At 53.4% G+C, this 24795-nt stretch overlaps 1 protein-coding gene across 1 annotated transcript in view; it reads right to left on the bottom strand.

The window, feature by feature from the left end:
- Positions 1 to 492: 492 nt before the first annotated feature.
- The window catches only part of GARNL3 (GTPase activating Rap/RanGAP domain like 3), a 100066-nt gene continuing 75763 nt past the window's right edge, over positions 493 to 24795 (bottom strand). Inside the window, exons 16-30 of the mRNA XM_054727572.1 lie at positions 24450 to 24565; positions 23796 to 23900; positions 22488 to 22562; positions 20312 to 20423; positions 15941 to 16039; positions 15465 to 15581; positions 14738 to 14913; positions 12250 to 12408; positions 11056 to 11122; positions 6700 to 6807; positions 4986 to 5104; positions 4478 to 4616; positions 2955 to 3170; positions 2204 to 2330; positions 493 to 1159 (exon numbers count right to left, since the gene is read on the bottom strand). Of these exons, the coding sequence (XP_054583547.1) occupies positions 982 to 1159; positions 2204 to 2330; positions 2955 to 3170; positions 4478 to 4616; positions 4986 to 5104; positions 6700 to 6807; positions 11056 to 11122; positions 12250 to 12408; positions 14738 to 14913; positions 15465 to 15581; positions 15941 to 16039; positions 20312 to 20423; positions 22488 to 22562; positions 23796 to 23900; positions 24450 to 24565 (1913 nt within the window). The 3' untranslated portion in view covers positions 493 to 981. The remainder of the gene's footprint in view (positions 1160 to 2203; positions 2331 to 2954; positions 3171 to 4477; positions 4617 to 4985; positions 5105 to 6699; positions 6808 to 11055; positions 11123 to 12249; positions 12409 to 14737; positions 14914 to 15464; positions 15582 to 15940; positions 16040 to 20311; positions 20424 to 22487; positions 22563 to 23795; positions 23901 to 24449; positions 24566 to 24795) is intronic.

Raw genomic sequence — 24795 nt, 5'->3', positions numbered from 1 at the left:
AACAGGGGACGTGATTTCAAGTGTCTGTTGATGGGTAGTATAGGCGAGAAGAGATCTACTAAAACGGACTTGTCCGACGGATGCCAGAGGTAAATTACCTTCTTCACACATTAAACTTTTACAATGTCAGGGACACTAGGTTCCTCCCCCTTTGAACTGTCCTGGCTGGAGGCTTACATTTCCTGTTTCATTTGCACCCAGATTCTCTTCTCACCTGGAGGAGGGAGCAGGGGAAGGCAGCTAAGTAACAAGAGGACAGACAATTGTTTGGTTCACATGAAAGAGCAAAGCAGACCCGAGTGAGAGGCAGGCACTTGAGAAGGCTAGTTCTGATAACTGTTCTCTGGTTATATGACTTCAGAGGAACAATAAACCCAAACAAAATCATCTTGAGACTCTTCAGCTTCTGCCTATACCTTATTCTTTTTCATGAGACAAAAGGAAAAAGACACGGGCGCTTCTGAGACCTAACCATTCAGCTCTCCTCAGGAGCCCAGGGCAGGCATGGGGCTGGTGCCAGGCACAGGGACCTGCAACAGTAATTGGGCCAAAGGTGCAGAACGAAAACTTATTTAAAATACATTTAAAAGGCAATGGCTTTTCTTTAGAAAAGAAACACATTATAGGACATAAAACTAATGAAAAAAGTAATTTTCCCACCTAAGTCTATAAAATATAAGAGAAGGCTGCCATAAGAAAGAGTGAACATTTTTGATTTATTCAAAGTTTTCATCTAAAACCTCATTGAAATCTACCACCTGTATTACAAGGGGACTGATGGTTCCTGCACAGGAAGAAACCAAGGTCGAGAGACGGCACTGGGCACTAGAGACCACCCCGGACTGGCGAGTGGCAGAGGTTTGGTCCAATAGATCACAGACAGGCTAGACGCCGCGCTGTGCTGGGAAATGATGTCAGAACCGGTGAAAGTATAAACCTCCCTAAGAAAACGAAAGGTGGAAAACACGACTTGGACCCTGTTTACTTCAAGTCAATAATGTCTTCATCCGAGGAAGCCGTGAGCTGGAAGGGGCTGCTGCCCCAGACGGGGCTGCCTTCTCTGTCTTCCCCAGGGTCCTGGTCGGTGCCCGTCGAGGCGTACTGCCCCTCGGGATTGGCTTCGGCGGTAGAAGGACTTTCCAAGGAGCCCGATGTGATCCTGGAAGAGAAGAGGCGCTGGAAAAGGACCGCTGCGAAGACCACTGAAGGGGCCTGGTGTCTGGCAGTTTCGAGCTCCTAAGCCTGTCTTTCCCCACCCATTGGGGGAGTGGTGGGGACATGCAGGAGTCACCCACCACCCCAACAGAGCGTGGGGCCTGCAGAGGCCAGTGGTGACAGACACTCTGCCTGCTTCCGTGCCCACGTGATGCCGTCACTCTGCCTCAGACCCTCCCGTGGCTCCCTGGCCTGAGGCTCAGGCTGAAACTCCCACCCACAGGGCCACAGGCCACAGGCCCCGCCCTGCTGCCCCCTCCGGCCCCTCCCAGCCCTCTCTGTGTCTCCATGTCTCTCCTGCTCAGCTCAGTGCCACTTCCTCAAAGAAGCCTTCCTCCTACCCCCCTCCCCAAAGTAGACCTATCTACCCCCCACCCCCTCACTTATCTCTTTTTTAAAATCCCTTATGGCGACCCGCACTCCTCTGCATCCCCTGCCACCCGCGGATGCTGTCCGTCCAGGTTGTCCTTGTTGGCCTTCCCCATAGGCCTGTGAAGCCCCTGTCGCCCATCTCCATGTCCCCACACCCAGCTCGGTGCCAGGCCCTCCATGGGTGTGTGTGGAAGGAGTTATGGAGCACGCATGGTGTCGAGTGAGGGACACAGAGGATCTCAGGGGACAAGCAGTCACTGGCTGTGACTGCGCTGCCAGCAGAGCGGGCGGCTGTTCCGCTCCCACCACAAGCCCTGCAGACGTGCCTTTTCCCGCCACCCCTACTGAGCGTTTTTGTTTTAAAAAATTATGTCAATACATATGGGGAGCAAAATATAAACATGCCTGTCTTTTAATGAGCATTTGTCAGATTGCTGGGGGGCGTTGCCCATCTGTCGGGGCGCCCCCTGGCAGGCTGTGCTCTCTGGGGAGCCTCCACGAGGAGCTCCCCTGCGGCTGGTCCAGGGGCCGCCCACAGCGTCACCGCCAGTGGACAGGCCTCCTGCCAGGGCTGCGACCGAAGGCCACCCCCGAGCAGGGCCTGCTCGTTCTGTACCTGTCGCTGCTCGTTGACCTCACTGTCCCCGGCGAGGAAGCTCCGCGGCTGTCCTCGAACTGCTTCCGGGCCTTTGATTTAGGCTTCGGTGCTGCTTCTGACCTGGGGCTACCGTCGTCAGAGAGGCCTGGATTGCAGGGGAGAAGCAGAGGTCAGAGGTCATCACCACAGAGCTGCCGCAGACAGGAAATGCCCTTCTTGGTTGGGAATTGGTGCATTATCGGGATAGTCAGGAAGAAAGAAGATAGAGGATATATTTTTATTTATTTATTTAATATATTTTTATTGATTGCAGAGAGGAAGGGGGAGGGGGGAGAGAGAGAAACATCAAAGATGAGAATCATTGATCAGCTGCCTCCTGCACCCCCACACTGGGAATTGAGCCTGCAACCTGCACATGTGCCCTGACTGGAAATCGAACCACGACCTCCTGGTTCATAGGTTGATGCTCAACCACTGAGCAACACTGGCTGGACTCCAGTAGATATTTTTTAAAATTGTATCAGATTAGACACTATTTACAAACAGCCTTTTCCCCTCAGGCATGATTGAGGCAGCTCTCCACACCAATGAATATAGATGGGGGCTTGGTGGGGTATTCCTAGGTACAGGTTCACGTAACTTATTACAAATCCCTGTCTAAAGGGAAAGTTTCTTTTTAACACATTGTTTTTGAGGATGATGACTATCCAAAGACAAAACCAGCTGGTATGGTTACAAACGGGGAAAACAAATAACTGAGAGCCATTACCCAGCAGTTCCCTGCGGGTCCTGCTCGCTATTTCTTTAATCTCCATCCGGGACAGGGACAAGGAGTGCGTGACGGGAATGGCAGCGATGCCCACGCTGATGGAGGTGGGCGGGGTGATGACCTTGGGGACCAAGGGCGATTTCAGAGGTCGCTCGATGCTTCTGCCCACGAGGTTTCTGAGTGGAATCTTGTACAGATTTTTTGACTGAATTTCACCTGAAAAGTGATTTAGAAAGAGCATCAGCACTTTAAGAGAAGTCCATGTTATTGACAAGAGGGTAATTTCTGGTTCCTCAACAGTTAGCAGGAAGGAAGATTTCATGCCGCACGCTCATCTCCCAAGTTCCCAGCAGGAGCAATGGTGCCTGCGGCTGGTTCTCCAAGGGCACTGCTGTCACGGTAACGAGGATGAGGTGCGCCCACCGCTGGCGACCTGCACAGGAGCGAGGGGCAGACGAGACTTGCCAGCAGCTGTGGGGGAGCTGGGGCTTTAGGGTAACAAGGAGCATAAAGGGGCCTGATGTGGGGAGAAGCTGGGACAACCAGCAACCACAGCAAAGGCCTCTGGGATTCGTGGGCCAAGCCAGGTAGAGAGCAAGACCGGGTGTGCTGAGCAGCGTGCAGGCTTTATGACCAAATCCTTTTAGCTACAAAACCCCGACTGCTGTTCACACCCCAGAAGGAAAACTAGCTTTGCTTGGCCCGTAATCCCCTAGGCCTCCCCCCTTCTTTCTTTCTTCCTTCCTTCCTTTCCTTTCCTTTCTTTCTCTTTCTTTCTTTCTTTCTTCTTCCTCCTTCCTTTCTTTCTTTCTTTCTTTCTTTCTTTTCTTTCTTTCTCTCTCTCTCTCTCTCTCTCTCTCTCTCTCTCTCTCTCTCTCTCTCTCTCTCCTTTTCTTTCTTTCTTTTTTTCTTTTAAAATAATTCTTTATTGTTGGAAGTATTACATATGTCCTCTTTTTCCGCATTGACCCCCTCCAGTTTGCCCCCACCCCCCTGCCCCAGGCCTTCAGCACCCTACTGTCCGTCCCACGGGACATGCATGTATGCATACAAGGTCCTTGGTTGATTACCTCCCACTCACCCACCCTCCCCCACTTCCCTCCGAGATTCTGCACTCTGTTCCATGCGTTCATGTCCCTGGATCCACTGCGTTCATCAGTTTATTTTGTTCATTAGCTTCCACGTGTGAGTGAGATCATGTGATTCTTGTCTTTCTCTGCCTGACTGATTTCACTCAGCATGATACTCTCCGGGTCCCTCCATGCTGTCTCAAGGGTAAGAGAGCCTTCTTTTTTACTGCTGCATAGTATTCCCTGGTGTACACGCACCCCGGCTTTTTACCCACTCGTCCAATGATGGGCACTTGGGCTGTTGCCCCAAGTTTCTTAAGAATGCAACCAGTGCATTCAGAATACAGGTTCTTATGGCTTTAAAGAGTGACTTCCTTGGGAGGTAGTCACGTGCTGATTTGATGATGAACGGACCGAGATGCCTCTGAACAAGACAGTAAAAACGGGACTCACCTTCCCCCAGGGACCACGGGAACACGGGAGCCTCTCCGCCCGGGGGGGTCTGAGGGGAGTTGTGGGCACTGGCCCCCTTGGAGCTGCCTCCAGACAGGACCTCGCTCTCGGCCGCGGCTGCTGTGAAGTAGATATCCGACTGGGAGGGAAGAGACAAGACACGTGAGGGGTGCTGGGGCCTCGGTCCTCACTCAGCTCCTCCGTCAGCGCATCCCAGGGCAGCGCTGTGCCCGGTGCTGCGGGAGAGGCCCGCTCAGCCCCCTCACCTGCACCGAACAACTGCTCGGGGGACTAAGAGGAGGCTCTGAAGCCCACGGGCTGCACAGGAAGACCCCACGGGGGAGGGGGCAGGGGGACGCGTTTCCAGCCTCCGCATCCCCCTGGCGTCCTGACACACTGCGGCCGTGCCACTGCCCACCTGACGGCTGGGAGAGTCCCTGGCCGCCTGCCCCCTCCTGGCACCTGGGCCCCCAGCCCCGCGGATGTAAACAAACGGGGATCTGCTCACCCTGGAGGCCACGAGCTGCAGCTGAGGCACAACCGCCGTGTGGACCAGGTTCCCATTCACCACCAGGCGGATCTCCATGGAGTCGGGGGTGAAGGCCAGGAGGTACGGGAAAGCACACACTGCAAGGCAGCGGGGCGTCAGCTCCAGCCCCCCGTGGCTGTCTCCCATTCCTCCTCACTTCTCGGAAGCTCCCGCCTCTCCCAGTGCCCCGCTGCCTCTCCTACTGCATGGGGCCTGTGCCCCCATTCTGAGAGAGCCTCCCTCGGTGGCCACGCTGTGCCTCTGATAGGGGCGCGCTGTCTCCGTCTCCTTACCGTCTTCCCTCCTGCAGTCCTGGAACCCCATCTTCCAGAGGCTCTGCCCAGGCCCTGGGAGACCCCCCTACTGTCCACACCACAGCTGGCCCAGCCCTCCCTGGCCTTCCTCCTCTCCAGTCCCTGTCATCAGTCACCTCCATCCTCCTCTGTCCTGTGTGCCTGGGCGGGGGCCAGGCCTTACCCCTCACTGTCCCTCACCGCGTCCCTGGGTCCGGTGGGTTTGAGATCGCCCCTCTTCTTGACATCACTTTTCCGATCCTTTATGGCTCCCACACACCACGACTGCCCTGGTGCCCAGGGATCCCACTCTTGCCTTTGTACTGGCCCCTCCTGCCCTCACCCCTCTACCTTGGCCCCTCCCTGTGCACTCTGCTTGGGGACCCCTGCACTTTCCTGGCTCACCCAGACACGTTCTACCACACATGGCCTCTCACCTCCACCTCTCAGGTGACCTCCAGTGTGTGGCTCTGCTTGGGGACCCCTGCACTTTCCTGGCTCACGTTCTACCACACATGGCCTCTCACCTCCACCTCTCAGGTGACCTCCAGTGTGTGGCTCAGAACCTGAGCCAGCTCAGCCCTCCCTGCCTTTTTACCACACCGACCTGTCATTGGCCAGCGCTCCTGCCTTTTTACCACACCGACCTGTCATTGGCCAGCGTCCCTGCCTTTTTACCACACTGACTGTCATTGGCCAGCATTCCTGCCTCTTTACCACACCAATCTGTCATTGGTCAGCGTCCCTGCCTCTTTACCACACCGATCTGTCATTGGCCAGCGTCCCTGTCCCTGCCTCTTTACCACACCGACCTGTCATTGGCCAGCCGGGTCCTCCGGTGTCTGGGCCGGTTCCCCTGCTGTCCTGCAGTCCCTACAATGCCCGCCTCTGAATAAATGCTTCTGTTCGGAGGAACAGGACTAACTTGGCTCAGATCTGACTCTTACCGGGCAGGTGCCCAGCTGTGGATCTTGAACCACGTACACAAGGCACCGCCATGCGTGTGTGACATCCCAGTGACGGACAAAGTCCCCGAGTTTCTGTGGTTCTAGACTTTCAAGCTTCGAAACTATAGGAACGGCGCAGGAAGCAGGGGCTTCCCCTCCCCCACGTCAGCCAGGGTGTCAGGTCTGGATCTCGCCCTTGCAGGTTAGAAAAAGCTGAGTGGGGCCCAGAAATGAAAGGCTGCTAAAAGCTGAGATTTACTTGACCTCAAAGGATCATGTGCTCAGAACTGGGAGGAACGTAGAGTCAAGATCCTAAAAGGAGAACAACAGAAACACCTGAGAACCATCCTCACAGAACTGATGGCAATTTAGCCGGAAGCTGCGAGTCTGTGACGCAGGCCTGGACAGGTCCGGGGATGCATGAAGGGAAGATGCAGGTAGATACGTGCTTACCAACCGCGTAAGGAGCCTGGTTCCAACAGAACTGGAAATCGGACGCAGACGGTTGAATCAAAAAAGAGCCCCCATTAAACGGACACACTTTTTTATAGATGCAACTGTCTGCAACGAAACAATAGCGACTCATTATCGTTAGAGACAATACTTAGATGACTGTGATTAGATACATGAAAAGCAGACGACAGGAATAGCGCTCCAAATGCGTGGTGCGAATCTTGTCCCGAGGCCAGATTCCCAGGGGCAGCACTGCAGTAACCACAGCTGCCACTTTGGGAGACTTTACCAGGAGCCAGGCTCTGAGCTTTGAAAACACTACCCCACTGGATCTGTATGGTCCTCTGAAGTGGATGCTATTATTGCGCCCATTTTACAGAGGAGAAAATTGAGGCGAGGAGAGGTGAAGTACTAGGGGTACCAGTTAATAATGCAGATTTTTTTCAATAGATGGAGGTACACATATGTTGATATATATGCGATTTGATATGTATGCTATTTTGTTGTATTGACAGCAAGCTTCAAAACTTCATATGTCAAATTTGCTGAAGGTGTTAACATCATAGATATTTTTACGCTTAAAACTGTTGAATTTCATGCCAAAAAATAGCATTTGCGGGAAGTTTTAATTCAATATTTTGAAGAAAAGTGCTGCTGAATACTTCAGGAAGCTTATGGTGAACATGCTTCACTCAAGATACTTGTGAATGCTCGTTTAAATGCTTTAAAAGTGATGATTTCGATGTGAAAGACAAAGAATGTCCAGGTCAACTGAAAAAGTTTGAAGAGCAACAATTACAAGCATTATTGGATGAAGATGCGTGTCAAACTCAAAAACAACTTGTAGAAAGATTAAACGTTGCTCAGCAAACAATTTCTGATCGTTTACAAGCAATGGGAAAGATCTTAAAGGAAGGAAAATGGGTGCCACATCAACTGAATGAAAGACAAATGGAAAACCGAAAAGTCATCAGTAAAATGTTGCTTCAATGGCACAAAAGAAAGTCTTTTTTGCATTGAATTGTAACTGGCGATGAAAAGTGGATTGATTTTGAGAATCCCAAATGCACAAAATCATGGGTTGATCAAGGTCAACCATCAACATCGACTGCAAGGCCAAATCGCTTCGGAAAGAAGACAATGCTCTGCATTTTGTGGGATCAGGAAGGTGTGGTGTATTATGAGCTTCTAAAACCAGGTGAAACTGTTAATACTGATCGCTACCGACAACAAATAATCAATATGAACCACGCTTTGATTGTGAAAAGACCAGAATGTGCCAGAAGACATGGCAAAGTAATTTTGCTTCATGATAACGCACCATCACACACTTCAATACCAGTTAAAGACACGTTAAAAGATCTTGCCTGGGAAGTATTAACCCACCCGCCGTATTCACCAGACCTTGCTCCTTCAGATTACCACTTGTTCCGATCGATGGCACACGCACTTCCTGAGCAGCACTTCAAAACGTACAAAGAAGTAGAAAATTGGGTCTCTGAATGGTTTGCCTCAAAACAAGAAAAGTTCTATTGGGAGGGTATCCACAAATTACCTGAAAGATGGGGGAAATGTGTAGCTAGCCATGGACATTACTTTGAATAAAGCACTTTTGATGTTTCTGTTGAAATTATCGTGTTTTCTTTGGTTACAAAATCTGCCATTCTTAACCGGTACACCTCGCAGGTGGTCCGAAGTCTCAGCAGTCCCACGTGGGAGAACATGGGTCCGCCTGACTGCAGAGAAGGGACACCTGCTGGCAGCCCTCGGATGCAGGAAGCCCCCTCGAGGCAGGTCCCGCACGGAGCCCCACTCAGCAGGACTCGTGGTGAGAGCTCCACACGCCCCCTCCTCCCAACGGTTTTTTAGGAAAACCTGAAGCCATACGCCTGCATCGCCTGGTGACCCGGAGCCAGCATTAAGTTAAGACCAGGTTACTTCAGCTCCCCTGTTCCTGGCCTGCTCCCAGCTCTAAACACAAGTCCGGTGGTTTGGACCCTCTCGGAGGGAGGGCGTTCACATAGAAGCAGAGGCCCCTGTTATTCCAGGAGCCGTCATGGGTTAGCCACACAATTTATTCTTAAATCCTTGACCTCTCTTCCTCCGCTGGCTATCACCCTCGTCCTCTCTCTCTTTTTCCTTCGAAGCACAATTATTTGCAAGATTTGTCTCTGTTCCTCTTCCCCATCCTCTAGTGTCCTATGTGGTCAGCTTTTGCTCCCACTTCTGCCCCAAAGACACATGCTGGGAGGTGATTCCACCTAGTAAAGCCGAGCTGCTCAGACCCCGCCCACTCCTTGTCCCCCTCCTGGCCACCCCTCCGTCTTCCTGCTGCCCCGCCTGTCTGTCTCCCCACTTCTCTTTACACAGTCCCTTCAATCTCCGACTCCAGATGTAAGGACACCCAGTGGCATCTCCAGCCAGCCCTCCCGCGGGGCTCCGGGCTGGAGCGCCCAGCTGATGGCTCAGGGCTCCACAGGACAAGTGGGAGGCGCTGACACATCCCAGCTGAACTCGGATGTTTCCCCGCAAGCGCCCTCCTCGGTAAGTGTGTCCTCCATTCTCCCAGCGGCTCGGGCCGCACCTGCAGAACCTGCGTCTCCTCTTCCTCTCATACCCTCCCTCTGACCCATCAGCCAAGGCCTGGGTCCTCCTATTTAAAACACACCAGGACCTGCCATCTTCCGCCAGGTGAGGGCAGCCGCCCGGTGCCTGCTCCCCCACCTTCACTGGCTTCCTGCCCTCAGGAACCTGCGCCCGCTGGAGGGAACCAAGCTTCCGAGGTGCACAGAGAGGACAGAAACCGGCGCGCTCCTGTTTCCACACTCCCTTCTCGTTCCGGGATTCATCTCTCGTTCTAAAAGCCTGCTCTAGCTTTCTGTTCGGAACTGCTCGCCCACCTAGAACCCCTCCCACCTTTCGAGAAGTTAAAAGGAAGAAAGATCTACATCAGTGTTTGAAGCATCCTGTCACAAGTTTTCCTCACTGATTTTTCAATAAAGTGAAAAGACCACACTTTGGAGAGATCCACATGTTGCAAAAGTGACTTTAAACATGTGGCCCTGCTCCCCTTGTCCCCGAGACCCTGGGAGAGAGGACAAAGGCCTGGCACCTGAGCACTGGCGGGTGGAGCTCCGGGCCTCCCGCTGCCCCGCGGGGCCTTCTCCTCCAACCTTCCTCTAAAGGGGGTGGTTTTGGCGGCTCAGGCAGAACTGAGGCCAAAATGGCCTGAGAGAGACTTACTGCTGGAGGGCTCCTTCCTTGTGACTGCTCCTCCCAGCTTACTCCCTGTCAATCTCAGATTCCGAAAGATGTTTTCCACATGAATTTCTCTCTTCCTCATCGGCTTCCCCTGACTTATTAACCAAAATTAGTCAACATGTCTGCCGCATGTGACAGAAACAACATCAGCACTCTACATGAATCCCATTCTAGGCTGAAAAAAATACGTTTTCCTGTTTCAGTTAGACTGGGCAGCCTTATGCACAAAATGTCACTACTCTTAGCCATGAACAGATCCTTTTTTCGTAGTATACCGTCAGCTTTTGAAATGCTGCAAATCCTTAAAGACCCTACCTTCACTTCTGGTCTGCCCACACCCACCTGCCACCTGGCCCAAGGTAACCCAGCCGAGGCGGGGACCCAGGGAGAGGCCGCTCTCATTAGCACCTGAGAGGCAGCCAAGAGTGGAGTCCCTGTGGTTAAAATTCTGGGCGACGGAATCACGAGCGCCCTGGCTTCGCATGATCTTTGTTTTGTTTTTTTAAATATATATTTTTATAGATTTCAGAGAGGAAGGGAGAGGGAGGGAGAGATCGAAACATCAATGATGAAAGAGAATCATTGATCGGCTGCCTCCTGCACGCCCCCCTTGGGGATCAAGCCCACAACCCAGGCATGCGCCCTTGACCAGAATCGAACCCGGGACCCTCCAGTCCAGCAGGCCGACGCTCTATCCACTGAGCCAAACCAGCTAGGGCTGCTTCGCATGATCCTGAGAAAGTCAGTTCACCACTCTCAGCCTCAGCTGCCTTTTCTCCAAACTACAGGTAATAGCAGCACCTGAGAATTAAAGAGACGTGGACTCCAGCGTACTGAGCTCAGCACACGGCACTCAGCAAGGGCTCCACGTGGAAGCTGTCACTCTAACAGTCACCCCCACACCCTGGAGCCCGGGCCACGACGGGGGCGTATTGGTAGATCTAGCTGGGAATGCAATTTTTAGATGTTTCCTGGAGCGCAGTTAGGCTACGGAATGAACCATTAGGCAAGTCTAAGGTTACGTCCCTTCGAATTGCCCCCCAGAAGGGACGGTGGGTTTCAGCGAGAGAAGACACAAGCACGGGGCTCACTTACAGTTGTAGCACAGGAGCAGCCCGGCTTCCCCGTCTTCGTAAACATCAATAGCCGCAACGAAATGAACCTGCAACGGTGACGAGCGGGGTCGTGGGCAGGCGGGAAGCTTCAGGGGCTCCCGTCACCCCACCCAACAGCAGCCTCCCGTCCCTCAGGTGCCTCTGTGCGCCACGCTGCCCCTCGGCTGCCTGCCCTGCCCTCCCAGTGGGGGCTGGTGCCGTCTCCTGCACTCGGCTCATCTTGCTCAGGGCAGCAGCTGGCATCAAGCAGGTCTACGGGGACTATGCCAGGCTGAGCTGACAGCTTGGCTGTGTTCAGAGAGTCAGGCTGTGGGGCAGGCCATGGTGGAGCTCCAGCCATGGCTGGGATCAGGGACAGAGCCACAGCTGGGACCTTCCTACTCCCTCCTGAGGCCGCCAGCAGCCTGTCAGACCATTACTGACACTCAGGTTGGCGAGACCCGCTTCATGCTTCGACCCGATCCCTGCATCCGTCTCTCCGGGGCGAGGGCCCGGCAAGACCAGCTCCACGACACTGTCTCTGCAGGCGAGGACGCGAGAGCGCACTAGAGAGCTTTAGGAAGGCAATTCTGGGTCCTCACTCCTAGAGATCCTGACATTGTAGGTCTAATATGGGGCATTGTCTTTTCAATTTTTATTTGCTTAAAAAGTAGTTCATTTGATTGGCACTTAGAAATGATGAAAATAACATGTGGTGCTTGTGAAAATTAAAAAGCACAGCTCTGTAACACGTGAGGCCCGTGCCCTGCCTTCCCAGCGCCCGCGGAAGAGGACGTCCAGCTGGGCCCGTGGCCAGCCTTCCCGTGTGGCTCGGGGTGAGCTCCCAACTGGGAACCCCTGGGACGGGGGCCCACGAATAAGACAGAGACCCGATCCCGTTCAGGTGCATCACCGAGCACATGCTCTCATTGACGTATTTACGCGTAGCTTTTTGACGCTTCGGTTCTTTTATTGGGAAGAATGGAGCGGCAGGGGCTGTGGAACAGCTGAACGGGCAAGGGGACAGTTCTACTGGCCTGAACCATTTGACGGACAACATGGCAGCTCCACGCGCACAGCCCAACTAGCACCGCACCGGATACTGACACGACACAGACCCTGCTAACCGCGGCTTCACAGAGCTGGAAGCCACCCTGGTCACCTCCCATCCCCCTGCCTGTGGCTGCCGACTCACCCTGCTGGCCTCCACGTGGTGCAGCCGGAAGGCCTCCCCCGTGCTCTCGTTCACCACGTCGAACTGGTGTCGATACGCCACGCAGATGAGATTGTCACTCTCTTCCGTCGGCCCGTCTACTAAAGTCATCACCACGGGGGAGTCGGTCAGACAGATCTCCTGTGCGGTCGATGACAGTGTAGGAGAAACGGTCAGGACACGGAGCAGCCATCTTCGCATCAAGCACCACTGCCCGCCCCATCCAGAAGGGGGACCCTCCCGGGCCCTGCAGACCCTGCTCCTGACAGGGAGGCAGGGACAGCAAAGAGGGATGGAGCCCGACCTCTCTCCACACCCCGTCCTCAGGACCAGACCTCATCCATGGCACGGGGGCGGGGCCAGGGAATACTTTCACAAAAGTGATTCAACAATGTGGTCCGAGTTAGCCCTTAGATAATCTGGTCCTGTCCCGTGAGTGATTTAATAATAATAATAATAATAACAACAACAACAACCATTGCTAACTTTGTTGAGCACTTAACACAGTGCCAAGCAAGCACTATTCTCACTGAAACCTTATGCCAACCTTATGAAGTAGGTAAGGTTATATCCTACTTTACAGATGAGAAAATGGAGGCTCAAAGGTCATGTGACTTGCCTACGGTCATGTGGTTTATATGTGGTACAGTCAAGATCTGAACTCAGGAAATCTGATGCCCCATAAATGGACATACATATTCATTAAAATTGCTAATAACTGTATCAAGAAGACTAACACCGCCCTAGCTGGTTTGGCTCAGTGGATAGAGCATCGGCCTGTGGACTCAAGGGTCCCAGGTTCAATTCCGGTCAAGGGCATGTACCTTGGTTGCAGGCACATTCCCAGTAGGGGGTGTGCAGGAGGCAGATGATCGATGTTTCTTTCTCATCGATGTTTCTAACTCTCTATCCCTCTCCCTCTCTGTAAAAAAAATCAATAAAATATATTTAAAAAAAATAAGACTAACACCGAATTAAAGCAGAAACTGAGATGCATAACTCCAGGTGAAATAATCTCTCAGCTTGCCTATAGGCATACTCTGCCTTGGCAGCCAATGCCTGACATAGTCCACACCTTAATGAACCATAGTTTTTATTTTCATTTTTTAAAATATATTTTATTGATTTTTTACAGAGAGGAAGGGAGAGGGCTAGAGAGTTAGAAACATCGATGAGAGAGAAACATTGATCATCTGCCTCCTGCACACCTCCTACTGGGGATGTGCCCGCAACCAAGGTACATGCCCCTGACTGGAATCGAACCTGGGACCTCTCGGTCCACAGGCCGACGCTCTATCCACTGAGCCAAACCGGTTAGGGCTACCATAGTTTTTAAAAAGTTAGAAATGGTAAGATCAGGGAAGGAACTTGACCCTCAAAGAGGTTTCTCCTACAAGTTCCACCCTCAACCCATTAGCAAATCCTAGTGGCTAGTGGCCCAGGCAGCTTTGCCCACGGCTTCCTCCACCTCTGCAGCCGCCAACGCCACCACCATCTCTGGCTAGGCCTGCGGTGGCCTCTCAGCAGGACACCTTATCCCCACTCTTGGCCCCTGTGCTCGCCTCTGCACAGTGGCCAGAGGAGGCTCCGCCTCCGTAAAACATGCAGTTCTGCCCGGCTGGTGTGGCTCAGTGGTTGCGCTTCAACCCATGAACCAGGAGGTCACAGTTCGATTCCCGGTCAGGGTATATGCCCAGGTTGTGAGCTCGATTCCCAGTGTGGGATGTACAGGAGGCAGCCGATCAATGGTTCTCTCTCATCATTGATGTTTCTCTCTCCCTCCCCCACTTCCTCTCTGAAATAAATAAAAATATATTTAAAAAACCAGGCCAGTTTTCTGCTTCAAACCTCCCAGAGGCTTCCCCTTCACTCAGCGTCACACCCACAGTCCTGGGCAGCAGCCTGGTCCCCGCACCCTGGCCGCCCTGCCTGCTTACTCAGCTCGGGCACCCGCCTCCTGCCTGGGCCTGGGCCAGGGTCTGAAACGCCCTCTCCCCGGATACTCTCATCGCCCACTCCCATGTTTCATTTGGATCTCTCTGCTCAAGGTAACCTTTCCAGAGAGGGATTCCGGGGCATCCTTCCTAGGATAGAGGCCATCCCCCACCCCTGCCCCATTGCCCTCTGCTGTTACCCCTACTTTGCTGTTATCTTCAGGACTCACAGACCTTCTGCTTGTTCCTGTTACCCTGCAGCTAGCAAGCAATCTCTGGGAGAAGAGCGGCTTTTTGTTCACTGCTGTGTCCCCAGTGCCCAGAACACCCTTTGGTGGTCACGGGCCTGGGATCTGAGTGAAGGGAAAGTCCCCGTTGGCCTTAGTCCTCTGGGGGGGACAGGGCTTCAGGTGAGGGTTCCCTGAATGGGCCACTGCCTGTGGAACAACCCCAGTGGATGACGGACTCAGGGTGGAAGGAGAGTCGGCCTCGCGACACCCTGGCCCGGAGAGAGCGGGTTTGAGCAGAAGACCTACCCTGATGTACTGGAACTCTTCGACAGGGGACTCCGACAGGGGGGACAGCAGCGAGGGGCCGGGCACCCCTCTTAGCTTGTTGTGTTTCCTTGTGATCAGAAGCAGTTTGTTCCGGATGGCGACCACAACCCTCAGCTCTCTGCTGTGGTGAGTGTTAATGGCGTACAAGTGGCAGCCTGGGAAGAGAAATCAATGATGCTGATCACGTGACCAGAGGTTGACCGCCCCCAGGCCTTGACAATCGGGACATTCCCAGGGCCCCCCGAAATTAGGCATAACCCAGGGAAATGGCTAAGAATGCTGCTGCCGCCTGGCGAATGGAGACTTGAAATAAAAACTGGGTTGAGTTACAGGAAAATTAAGGACGTTAGATTCCCTTTATTGTAGAGTTTGTGGTCGAAGCTTCATATCACAACACGATGTGAATTAAAGTGAGGGTGATCAGAGCTCAGGAAACCAAAGTCTAAACGGCTGAAAGCCTCTTTTCACAGGTTCGCTACCAGAGCTGGGCCCGCCCCCTAACCCGGTACACAGGCCTAGGGCTCCCTCTGGTCCTCCACGGGTTTCCAGCGCTCAGGGTTCGCTAAGGGCGCCAGTGATGCTCTCTCTCTTGGTGATGTTTCTGAGTAAAAAGCAAACCAGTAAAATCAAACTCCTACTCATTTTAACTCTTAGGGAAACCTGGGCAGCCCGACCCGGAACCAGCCCCGCGGCGGCCGCGCGTCACCTTTCGTTTTCTCCAGCTTGTTCTCCCGGCAGTCGCACCTGCTCCACGCGGCCTGCCTGCCCTCGATGCCCCTCTGCACAGCGCTCAGCCTGAAGACAAAGAGGCGGGCGTCTTTCCCTGGGGAGACGAAGCGGACGGAGGAGGAGACGCATGGAAAAGTGAGAAAGAACTGCAGGGGCAGGCTGTGTGGGGAGCCAGGGCTAGAGGGAGGGAGACCCCCCACTGCCTTTACCTATCGATGCACTTAAGGGTGCTCTGCCCCACCTTCTCTCCTTCACCGTCCCCTCTCCAGAGAACCAATGGGCCACCCACGAACCCTGAGCACCAGGAGCAGAGACAGCTGGTACGACCTATGCAGTCAGACAAGTGAGCCTCGGTGCTGGCTGCAGGGGGCTGCACACTCCCCTTCCTCCCGGAGACCAGCACCAGGAGGGGAGTCTCATCTGGAGGGAAGCACCACCCGCCGGGGAGCACACCTCTGTCTGCTCGGAGAATCAGGAGGTCCAGCGCCTCGAGCACATGCATCTGCTTCACCGGCAGGGTCCTGTCAAACACTGGCACTGCCGGGAGGTCACCTGGAAAAGGAGACCTGGTTACCAGCACGGCAACCCGAGGCGCTTGCCAGAACCCAGCGAACATGCCTGGGGCCGCTCTGGAGGCCAGTCCTCGCCGGGCAAGGAAGGAGGCCAGCTCCCAGCGCGTCCATCGGGCTGCACAGCAAGTTCAAGACTAGTCTCCTCTCAGGTCGGGGAGAGGGACTGACGTTTCTTCCCAGAGGCACTTAGACCTCCAGAGAGCCCGGGAACCAGACCCGCTTCCTCAGCGCTCGTCAGAGGAAAGGCGGCCTCGCTCAGTCCCAGCTTTCCCTGGGGTCGTGCACTTAGTGTATACAAAACTCAGGGTTCCTCTTAAGTAGTTTCTGATTTTTAGGTAATTTTTTGAAATTGTATCATATCTCAGGTTATTTTATATGTCACAAGAAAGCAACATTAACATTTCCTTGTATTTAAAACAAATACAAACAGCCTATTCCAAAATGCCCTCACCAATAGTTTATCTATACATTTTCAGTATTTCTCCATATAAGAATATGAAATGTCCTTTTTAGACAAAAACAAGAGAGAAATGATCAATTACATTGCAAGTAATAGGAAAGTGAGTTTCCGTGCAAGTGCTCGGGAAGATGCCAGGCAAACGGGTGATTAAGGCCTGTCGCCGTGGGCAGGATTTGCTGTCAAGCTGACTTACTGGGATCTTACATCGCTGGCAATGCCTTTGCCCCTGGGGGACTGTGAAGGCCAGACACAGGCTGAAAGGACTGGGCTGGTCCATAAGCAAAGGGTCTGCTCTGGGCTTGACCTGGAGTCAGGCAGGCGACGGGGCCCGGGGGGGTGTGGACACGGAGGCAGAGGTGGTGGCGCACTGCTCACCTGTACTTGTCAGACACTTAGACCCTCAGGTGCTCTGCAGTGGGTTTAGGCTCGTCTGTCTAGTTAAAATTTAGGTGCAAGGGGCCCTGAGCCTCTGGCCTCTTCCAGAAACCTGATTGGGAGTCCATCCCTCCCTGGATGGTGGGAGAAGGGGCAGAGATTGTCATGCTCAGGATTAATGACCCCCTCACGGGGGAGGGACCTCCTGCTCCTGCGGGCCAGTGAGAGCTCCGATCCGTCAGACACAAGCCTGTGAAGCTTTTGCTAGAATCAGCTTGTCTCTAGTTCCTCATAAGGACGGGCCAATTAGGTCCCATGAGAGCCCAGGAAACCACTCTCCTTCCTCTTCTGCCCCGACAGGAATCGATTCCCAAGCTCTCTGTGCTTCTGCTCGGGCTGACTTGGTTTGTAAACATGGGATGGGCACTCTAGCACGTATCAGCACACGTGACTAAGGAGCTGGGATCACCTCAGTTCCTGAACGGCGGCTACGAGACTCCGAGGCTTCCTGCGTGCCAGGCCCCAATGCTAAGTGTCTCACAGGCCATTTCATTTAAATGTCCCCTGACGGTGACAGGGGGAACTGTACTGCTCCCACTTAACGGCTGAGGCGTCTGAGGCTCAGAGTTGGGGGGCTACACAGTGTCGCCCTGTTTTAAATGTGAGATGCTAACAACGGTCATGGACGAAGTCTGTGCTCTCAGCCAGTGCCGGAGCCCACACGCAGCCCCAAGCCCCCGGGCGGACGGTGCGGCCCGGAGGAACAGCCCTGAAGGAGTTAGAAAGTGACAGACGCACGTCCTCTCACGTGTAAAACAGGGCGGTACTGTGATGCTGCCCAACTCTGTACAGAGCGCCTCGGCGTTCATTCTCCGCCAGCCTTTCCCAGTGGCTGGCCGGGCGGACACAGCGCACAGGAAGGGAGAGGAGGCAAGGGATGGGCAGGTGACTTGTAGATTCCATAACAATTCTGCTCTTCTTATCACCTCCTTCTGAAGAAAGCATCGTTCAGAGCTGGCTTTCCTATTACTGCAAAACCAAAACCCATGGTGACAGCATGTTCCATCAGTCTTTAGTCTCCCTTCAAAGTAGGTTTTACTACACTTAGAAGACGAAGGATCTTCCTTTCCTCAGAATGACCTTGGGAAGAGCAGACTGTCAAGGGGTAAACCCGATGAGACGAAGCAGTGGCTAATGGGATAGCGTGAAACAGCCTAAACGGAAGGAGAGAGTCGCTCGTGGAAACATTTGTTTATGATGAAGCAGAGACAAGAGAAAGGTAAACAAAGAACAGTAAGAGGCTCATGGCTCACAGCACACAGGAGTGCAGGAAGGCCACACTCTCTTCTCAGCAAAAGCTAACAGGGAAGCGAAGACTTTCCTGGCAAATCACAAAGTCCTGACATCTGCCACCTCGTTAAAATCTGCGTCCGTGAAGACGAACACGTCCGGAAGGGACTGGGCAATCTTGGTTTGGATTTGACATAAAAAAAAACAGAAGCAACTCAAAAGGAATTTTTCCTGTTTTTAGGCAAGACTTACAAAGAGTCACTATGAAGCGTACTTTCTTTCCCACCAAGGCAAACAGGTAGAATTCAATCATAACGTTTCCCATAGTTATCTGCCCAGGACTCTATTTTTGGAAAGGAAATCTGTGCTAAGGAGAAGACAATCACATGGTGGAGTTTAATTTTAATACGATGTAGCTGGTTTAGCGCAAGACACTGGACGAGGAGCCACCTGCGGGCTCTAGTGCCACTCAGCAGCTGTGTGATCTTGGGCAAGTCACACCGTCTCTTTAGGCCTCAGTTTCCTCATCTATAAATCCAGAGACGACACTAAACCTCTAAGGTGTGTGTGTGTGTTTTAAAAAAATAAATTCTTTTATTTGGTTGTACTTTTGGCAGAATCTATGGACTTTGTTACCTTTTAGCAAGCTCACAACGATACAGAAAAGGTAATAGCTGCTGTTTAATAAGTTACTACTCTGTGCTAGACCCTGCTTTAAGCACTTAACATCTGTAACAACAGAATCTCCGCAGTTTCCTCATTGTAGTTATGATCATCATCCCCATTTTGTTCATTTCATCATCTTTCATGATCATAAATGACTTTTCAGCCACTTAAAAAAAATTGCCTCCACTTTAGAAAGGCCTGAAGCTCAGCGAGGTTACATTTTCTCAAATCACAAAGATTTTCTAACTGTCTTGTAATTTCTAAAGTTAAATATCAAATATTAAATTATGAATTTTAAATTATCTGCCTTTTGTGGGAGAAGGGGCAGAGATTGTCTTTAGTAAATGAGCTACATATACAATTACATATGTACATGCATTAAAAAATTATGTGATGGGCATGAAATGAAAACATATGTGAAAAATAACAGAGGAGGTCAGAAGTAAGTCCATTATGAAGCCTGGCCACCTGTCCTGTCTTCACCGAGGCACCTAGCACAGATGCTGGGTCAGGGTCTGAGGAGGGAGGGAGTAAAGGTCATGGCCAAGGGTGGGAAGATGCTGCAGTTTTCGGCCACTGCATCACTCTCACAGCGTGGCTTCCCAGGTTCTCATGAAATGTCACTATGGTAACCGGAGCCCGGCCTGCTCTCCCGCAGAGTAGAGGGTGTGCCCTGGGAAGATGCTATCTTTCCGCCTGTGGCTCTCTCAAGCCGGGGAGACACTGGTTACCATTGTTTAGCCCCTTTAACATTCATTTCGAGTCTGGAAACCCCACAGGGCCCTCCTGCAGGAAGGCACCGCAGGGTCCCGGAGTCTAAACTAAACCCCCACCCCGCCTGAAGTTGAACTCCCTCTACAGCCTCCTCACCAAGGCCACGTTGGATTGGTGGCTGCTCTGTAGAGACAGGGAGCGGACTCCAGGCAGGCTGGCCTGGAAGCTTGATTTTATATTGAATTGAAATCTGTCTTCCTGTCAAAATCCTTTTGTTTCTATATTCATCAGAAATGGATTATCTACGCTTCTTATTGTTGGTTTTGGACACCAAGTACTTTCTGCATTAGAAACCTTAAAAAAAAAAGGAGACCTTTGGGAGAGAAAGAGCAACTCCCTGAGGGAGTGGCTCTCAATAAGGCGTCCTTGTGGATTTAAGGTGGACGTTGGAATCGTGGTAAGGATTGGCTGAAAAGGAGATTCTTTTTGCAGGTCATTCGATACCCACAGACCACTCAGCGACGCGGGCAGGGGACGGACCTGTCACGTAGGCTCACCGTCCGGCTTGCTGGCTCAGAAAACAGTCCCTCTGCTTGTCCTGGGAACCAGGGGTTCATCTCGTAAGGAAATGAAACTTTGCCAGCCTCATTGCTGGGGACATGTTTGCCTAAAGGGAGTTGGCTGGCCGTCACGCATTTCAGAAGCACACGTCACACAACGACATTGGAAGGAGGGCTACTCACTAACCATCCACTAGCAGGACGCCTGCGTCGGTGGAGACCAGCAAGGCCTGGCCCCAGGGGTCCGCGCACACGGCTTCGTGGGGGAAGTCACTGCAGAAGCACTGGGGCTCCCAGGGCTGCGAGGGGACACAAGCATCCAACGTCAGTGCACCAGGAAGAACCAGGCCGGCCACCCGGGGACCGCGCAGTCCACCGCCTGAACCAGCGACACCGGGCCCTCCACCTGCGGGCTCAGTTCCCGTTCTTAAAGGAGTCTCCTTTCTTTTCTTTTTTCTTTAAAAATATATATTTTTTATTGATTTCAGAGAGGAAGGTAGAGGGACAGAGAGATAGAAACATCAATGATGAGAATCATTGATTGGCTGCCTCCTGCACACCCTCCCCCCATGTGCCCTGGGGGAGTTGAACTGTGACCTCCTGGTTCATAGTTCAACTCTCAACCACTGAGCCATGCCAGCAGGGCTTAAGGAGTCTCCTTTCAAAAACATACGCAACAGGAACAGAGTGACAGCACGTGTTTCTGACACCGTCACCTGTCTTGAGTCCTACGTAACTCTCTCAAACAGGTTAGATTCCTGTGTTGCTGATTTAGTAAAATTATTAAAACATACAGAATGTGAGAAGTCGGCAGTGTCTTAACAGGAAAATGCTAATGACCCATTCAAGGCCACACAGTCTTAAAGAAAACAGGAATACATTAGTAGGAATTTGGCCAGTGCTGCCGATGAAACCTACTCAAGTCCCCGCACGTGACATTCATACCACGTGACTCTCGTCATTCGTTTCAATTTCATTTCAGGCTCGAAGAGTGGGCCCTCCCTCCCGCTGCGTCTGACTAGCGTGTGGATACCTGGCCTCAGTGGTGGGGTCTCAGTCCCACAAGAATTGTGGACATTTCTATCAGAACTGCTAACATTTCTCCAAAGCACCTGGCTTGGCCTCAAAGGAGAAAGAGGATTTGGGAGAGTCTCAGGGACGAGTTGATGTCTTACCTCTTCACTCTCAGACATCCCACCCGGCTGTGCACGGGCCGTGTGCACGTGAGGGTGTTTGTGCGCCCCCCGCTGAACACAGGTGCACGCACTCAAAGCAGAAGTGATGGCTCTGAGGTCACCTTCAAGGGTGCCATTTGCCAATTCTCTGTGTATTATGGCTCTCTTAGAAAAGTATACTCTCCCTTTAAGGACCACATGCCTCGAAATGAACATTCTGATTGCTAAGAGAAGGCCCGGACTGTTCTGAAAAGTTGTGCAAAGACTGAAGACATTTTATAACCCGAAAAAGGGCTACGCGAGAGCAGGTCAGTCACTGGAATGGCATTTTCCTACGACGATTTCTGGAAGTTCTGGGTTTGTGACTTACAGCAGGAGAACATGACAAAGCAAGCGGAGATCAAGGCCACGTGAGAGACAGATGGGGACATCAGAGTACGAAGTGACACTGAGGTGGAAACCAAGGCCAAGAACATGTCTTCTCTCAGTTGAGGACTCAATTGAGAACACCCATGCAGAACAGGGTTCCTGACCCAGAAGATACAAGGGCCTCGGACCCAGGGAGGGCGCGAGGTGCGTGGAACCCTGAGCCTGCACGCACAGCGCCGTGTAGACACGCCGTCTGTACACTGTGATGGGCGTGTGTGTTCATCCACTGCTTTCATGAGTTCTCAAAGGGGCGGGACTCCACGACGTGGGGGCATCATGGATGAGGTGTCGCAGACACAGAGGCTCCGGTCTGAGGGCGGGTGGCCTTTGCCATTTCTCTGGACTCCCCTCTGCCACGAGGGTGAGACAGGCTGAATGTGGGGCCAGGCCTTCCCGCCTCCGCACAGGACTGACCTCGCTCCCTCTAAGAGCTCAGGGAACCACGGATGCCTGGAGGTTGGGAAAGCCCATTCCCTGGAGAGAGAACACTCTTGGGGCCGCATGTGGGTCTCTGGCCTCTGCGGGGCCAGCTGGACAGGAGCCCAGGCGGACCTGAGGGCAGGGCTGCCAATGGCCTGGGCCCCCTGGGGGCTCGGAGCTGCCGGAGAGATGGAAGTCGCGCTTTGCTGGTCACCGGTGAACACGTTACACTGCACCAGCTCTTCTTCTCCTGCCCCACAAACCTCCTTCTAAGAACCTGAGCACCTTCATGGAGGACAAGGACATTCAGAGATGAACTTGAAAGTATCATCAACTCACCTCTTTCTTACAGATCCCTGAAGCCACCAAGCCGGACGGGGCGTCCACTCTCACAATGGATTTCAGCTTTAGTGCCTTACGGAACAGAGAGCTCTTTTAATGTTTGTTACCAGGCAGTAAAGACAGCAGGGTCAACAATTAGGATTTGAAATTTTTAAAAACATAAAACAGGAGCAATTTCAGATGGCAGCCCAGGTTCCTGCACTGCCCTTGTGTTGCAGATAAGGAAGCAGCCTGATATAGTGAAGCCTAGTGACAGTGTCCCAACCCAAGGACCCAAATGCAGCCTATCATCTCCACCAATCAATAATCAATAGTGATTTCCAAACCGCGAGGACCAAAAACAACTCCGGCCTCCTGAAACCTGGTGAGCCGGCGTCTCTGCGGGTAGAGCTGAGATCTTTACCCAAAGCCACGTTGGGGCCTGCCACTGCACCTGTCTGGGAAATGGGGACCTTGGCCTCTCAGCTCTCTGCTTTGGGTGAGAACCTTAGCAGCGGGCAGCTGGCCTCCTCCTCCTGCTGTGACATGGGGTCAGCAAAGCGCTGCCACCTCCCGGAACGGAGAAATACTGATGTCGCGTGGGAGCAAGGCCAAGGGGGAATTTCCTCCAGGATCTGGAACGAGGTGAGGACCGAGGGCCACCTGCCTGGGCGGCTGCTTCCGAGCAGTCGGGGGGAGGGAACTCTGTGAGGACACAGCCACCCTGCTCACCCCTGCCAGGGAGGCGTTCAGGGTGCTTTTCCCAAACTGTCTGCCCACTCTTCAGAAAGCTCTGGGGAGGCCGGCAAAGGGGACGCGCTCCCTTGACCAGAGGGGCCCTGCTGGGCCCTGTGGCCTCTCTCTTCCCTCTGCAGTGTTTCCTCTGCACAGTGCCCTGCTCTCACTCACGCCGGGCCCGCACAGAGCCGGGCCCACACAGAGCCAGGCCCCACAGAGCCAGGCCCGCACAGAGCCAGGCCCGCACAGAGCCAGGCCCCACAGAGCCAGGCCCGCACAGAGCCAGGCCCGCACAGAGCCAGGCCCCACAGAGCCGGGCTCCACAGAGCCAGGCCCCACAGAGCCGGGCCCCACAGAGCCAGACCCCACAGAGCCGGGCCCCACAGAGCCAGGCCCCACAGAGCCAGGCCCCACAGAGCCAGGCCCCACAGAGCCAGGCTGCAGGCTTCACAACAATCTCTCTCGGGGCTTCCAGTCCCCCTCAGAGAAAGCACAGGCTCCGCGGGGGTGTGCGAACTAACATTCTTTGCGGGTGGGATGGGATCGCAGCTGCACATCCTCTGAAAGAGGTGTCGGAACAGGACCCACCTGCCCTATTCTCACAAACTCCGCCTGGCGGGCCTCCTCTTTCTTCCGCGCGGACTTGGGCGACTCTGGTAAGACGTCACTGAAAGATCGTCTGTTCAGCATGTTCTGAAAGGGAGACGCACGTTAAAGTTCCACAGAGCATTTGGGGAGCCCCAGGTGTGGCAGGGTCTGTGCTGGATGCCAGGGATGGAAGAGCCGGCAGGTGGAGAGCCAGCAGGTGAAGGCTGAGGGCAAGGGCTGTGAACTCGAGCCAACCAGCAGCTCCAGAAAAACCTTCCAAGCACCCAGGCTCTCTCCACATCCCCGCTCCCTGCCCACCAGCACGATGGCCCTGGCCATGTGAGTAATGCCACCAAGGCACCCCCTCCCCCAAAAGCACCTCCAACGCTCCAGGGGCTGCTGTTTGACCTGGCACGCCTGCCCCAGCCTGCACCTCGATTCCCACGGCCCTGGCTTTGTGAAACCATGCTCCCGTGCGGGGACAGTCACCATCCTCCTTGTCGTGGGAACAATGAGAGGATGCCAGCCACGGGCCACGGAGCCACCGGCTGTCCTGACAGCAGGATCCAGGCGAGTCCTCTGCGCGTCTACCAGGACTCATCGCGGGGCTGGGTTCCCAGCTCAGACCCCGCACAGGAAAGGGACCCAGGTTACCTTGTGCAAGTCCGGCGTCAGGTCCTGGTGCAGAGACCGAATCAACATGTCCAGAGTGCGTCGGCGCTTCTGGGCAAAGGTCGGGGTTTCCAAAGTGGCTTTTTCCCCGTTAATTACTGAAATAAACCAAGTTATAAAGGGCGCTACGAATGCGAACGTGCTATCGAGGAACGTCCTTCTCAGGGACACGCCTCACAGTGACACCACCCGCTTTCCGAATACGGTACGACCACGAGTAACTCCCTCACGAAGCTCGCTCAGAACGCCCGCTTTCTTTATGCAAACCTACGTCCCTGGGCTGCAAGCTTCGAGCAGCGGGTGTATGTAATCACCTGAAGACCTACAC

This window comes from Eptesicus fuscus, chromosome 15 (assembly GCF_027574615.1).
Source record: "Eptesicus fuscus isolate TK198812 chromosome 15, DD_ASM_mEF_20220401, whole genome shotgun sequence".
NCBI lineage: Eukaryota > Metazoa > Chordata > Mammalia > Chiroptera > Vespertilionidae > Eptesicus > Eptesicus fuscus.
Note: the sequence above shows the minus strand (reverse complement) of the source record. Positions and strands in the feature narration are given on the sequence as shown.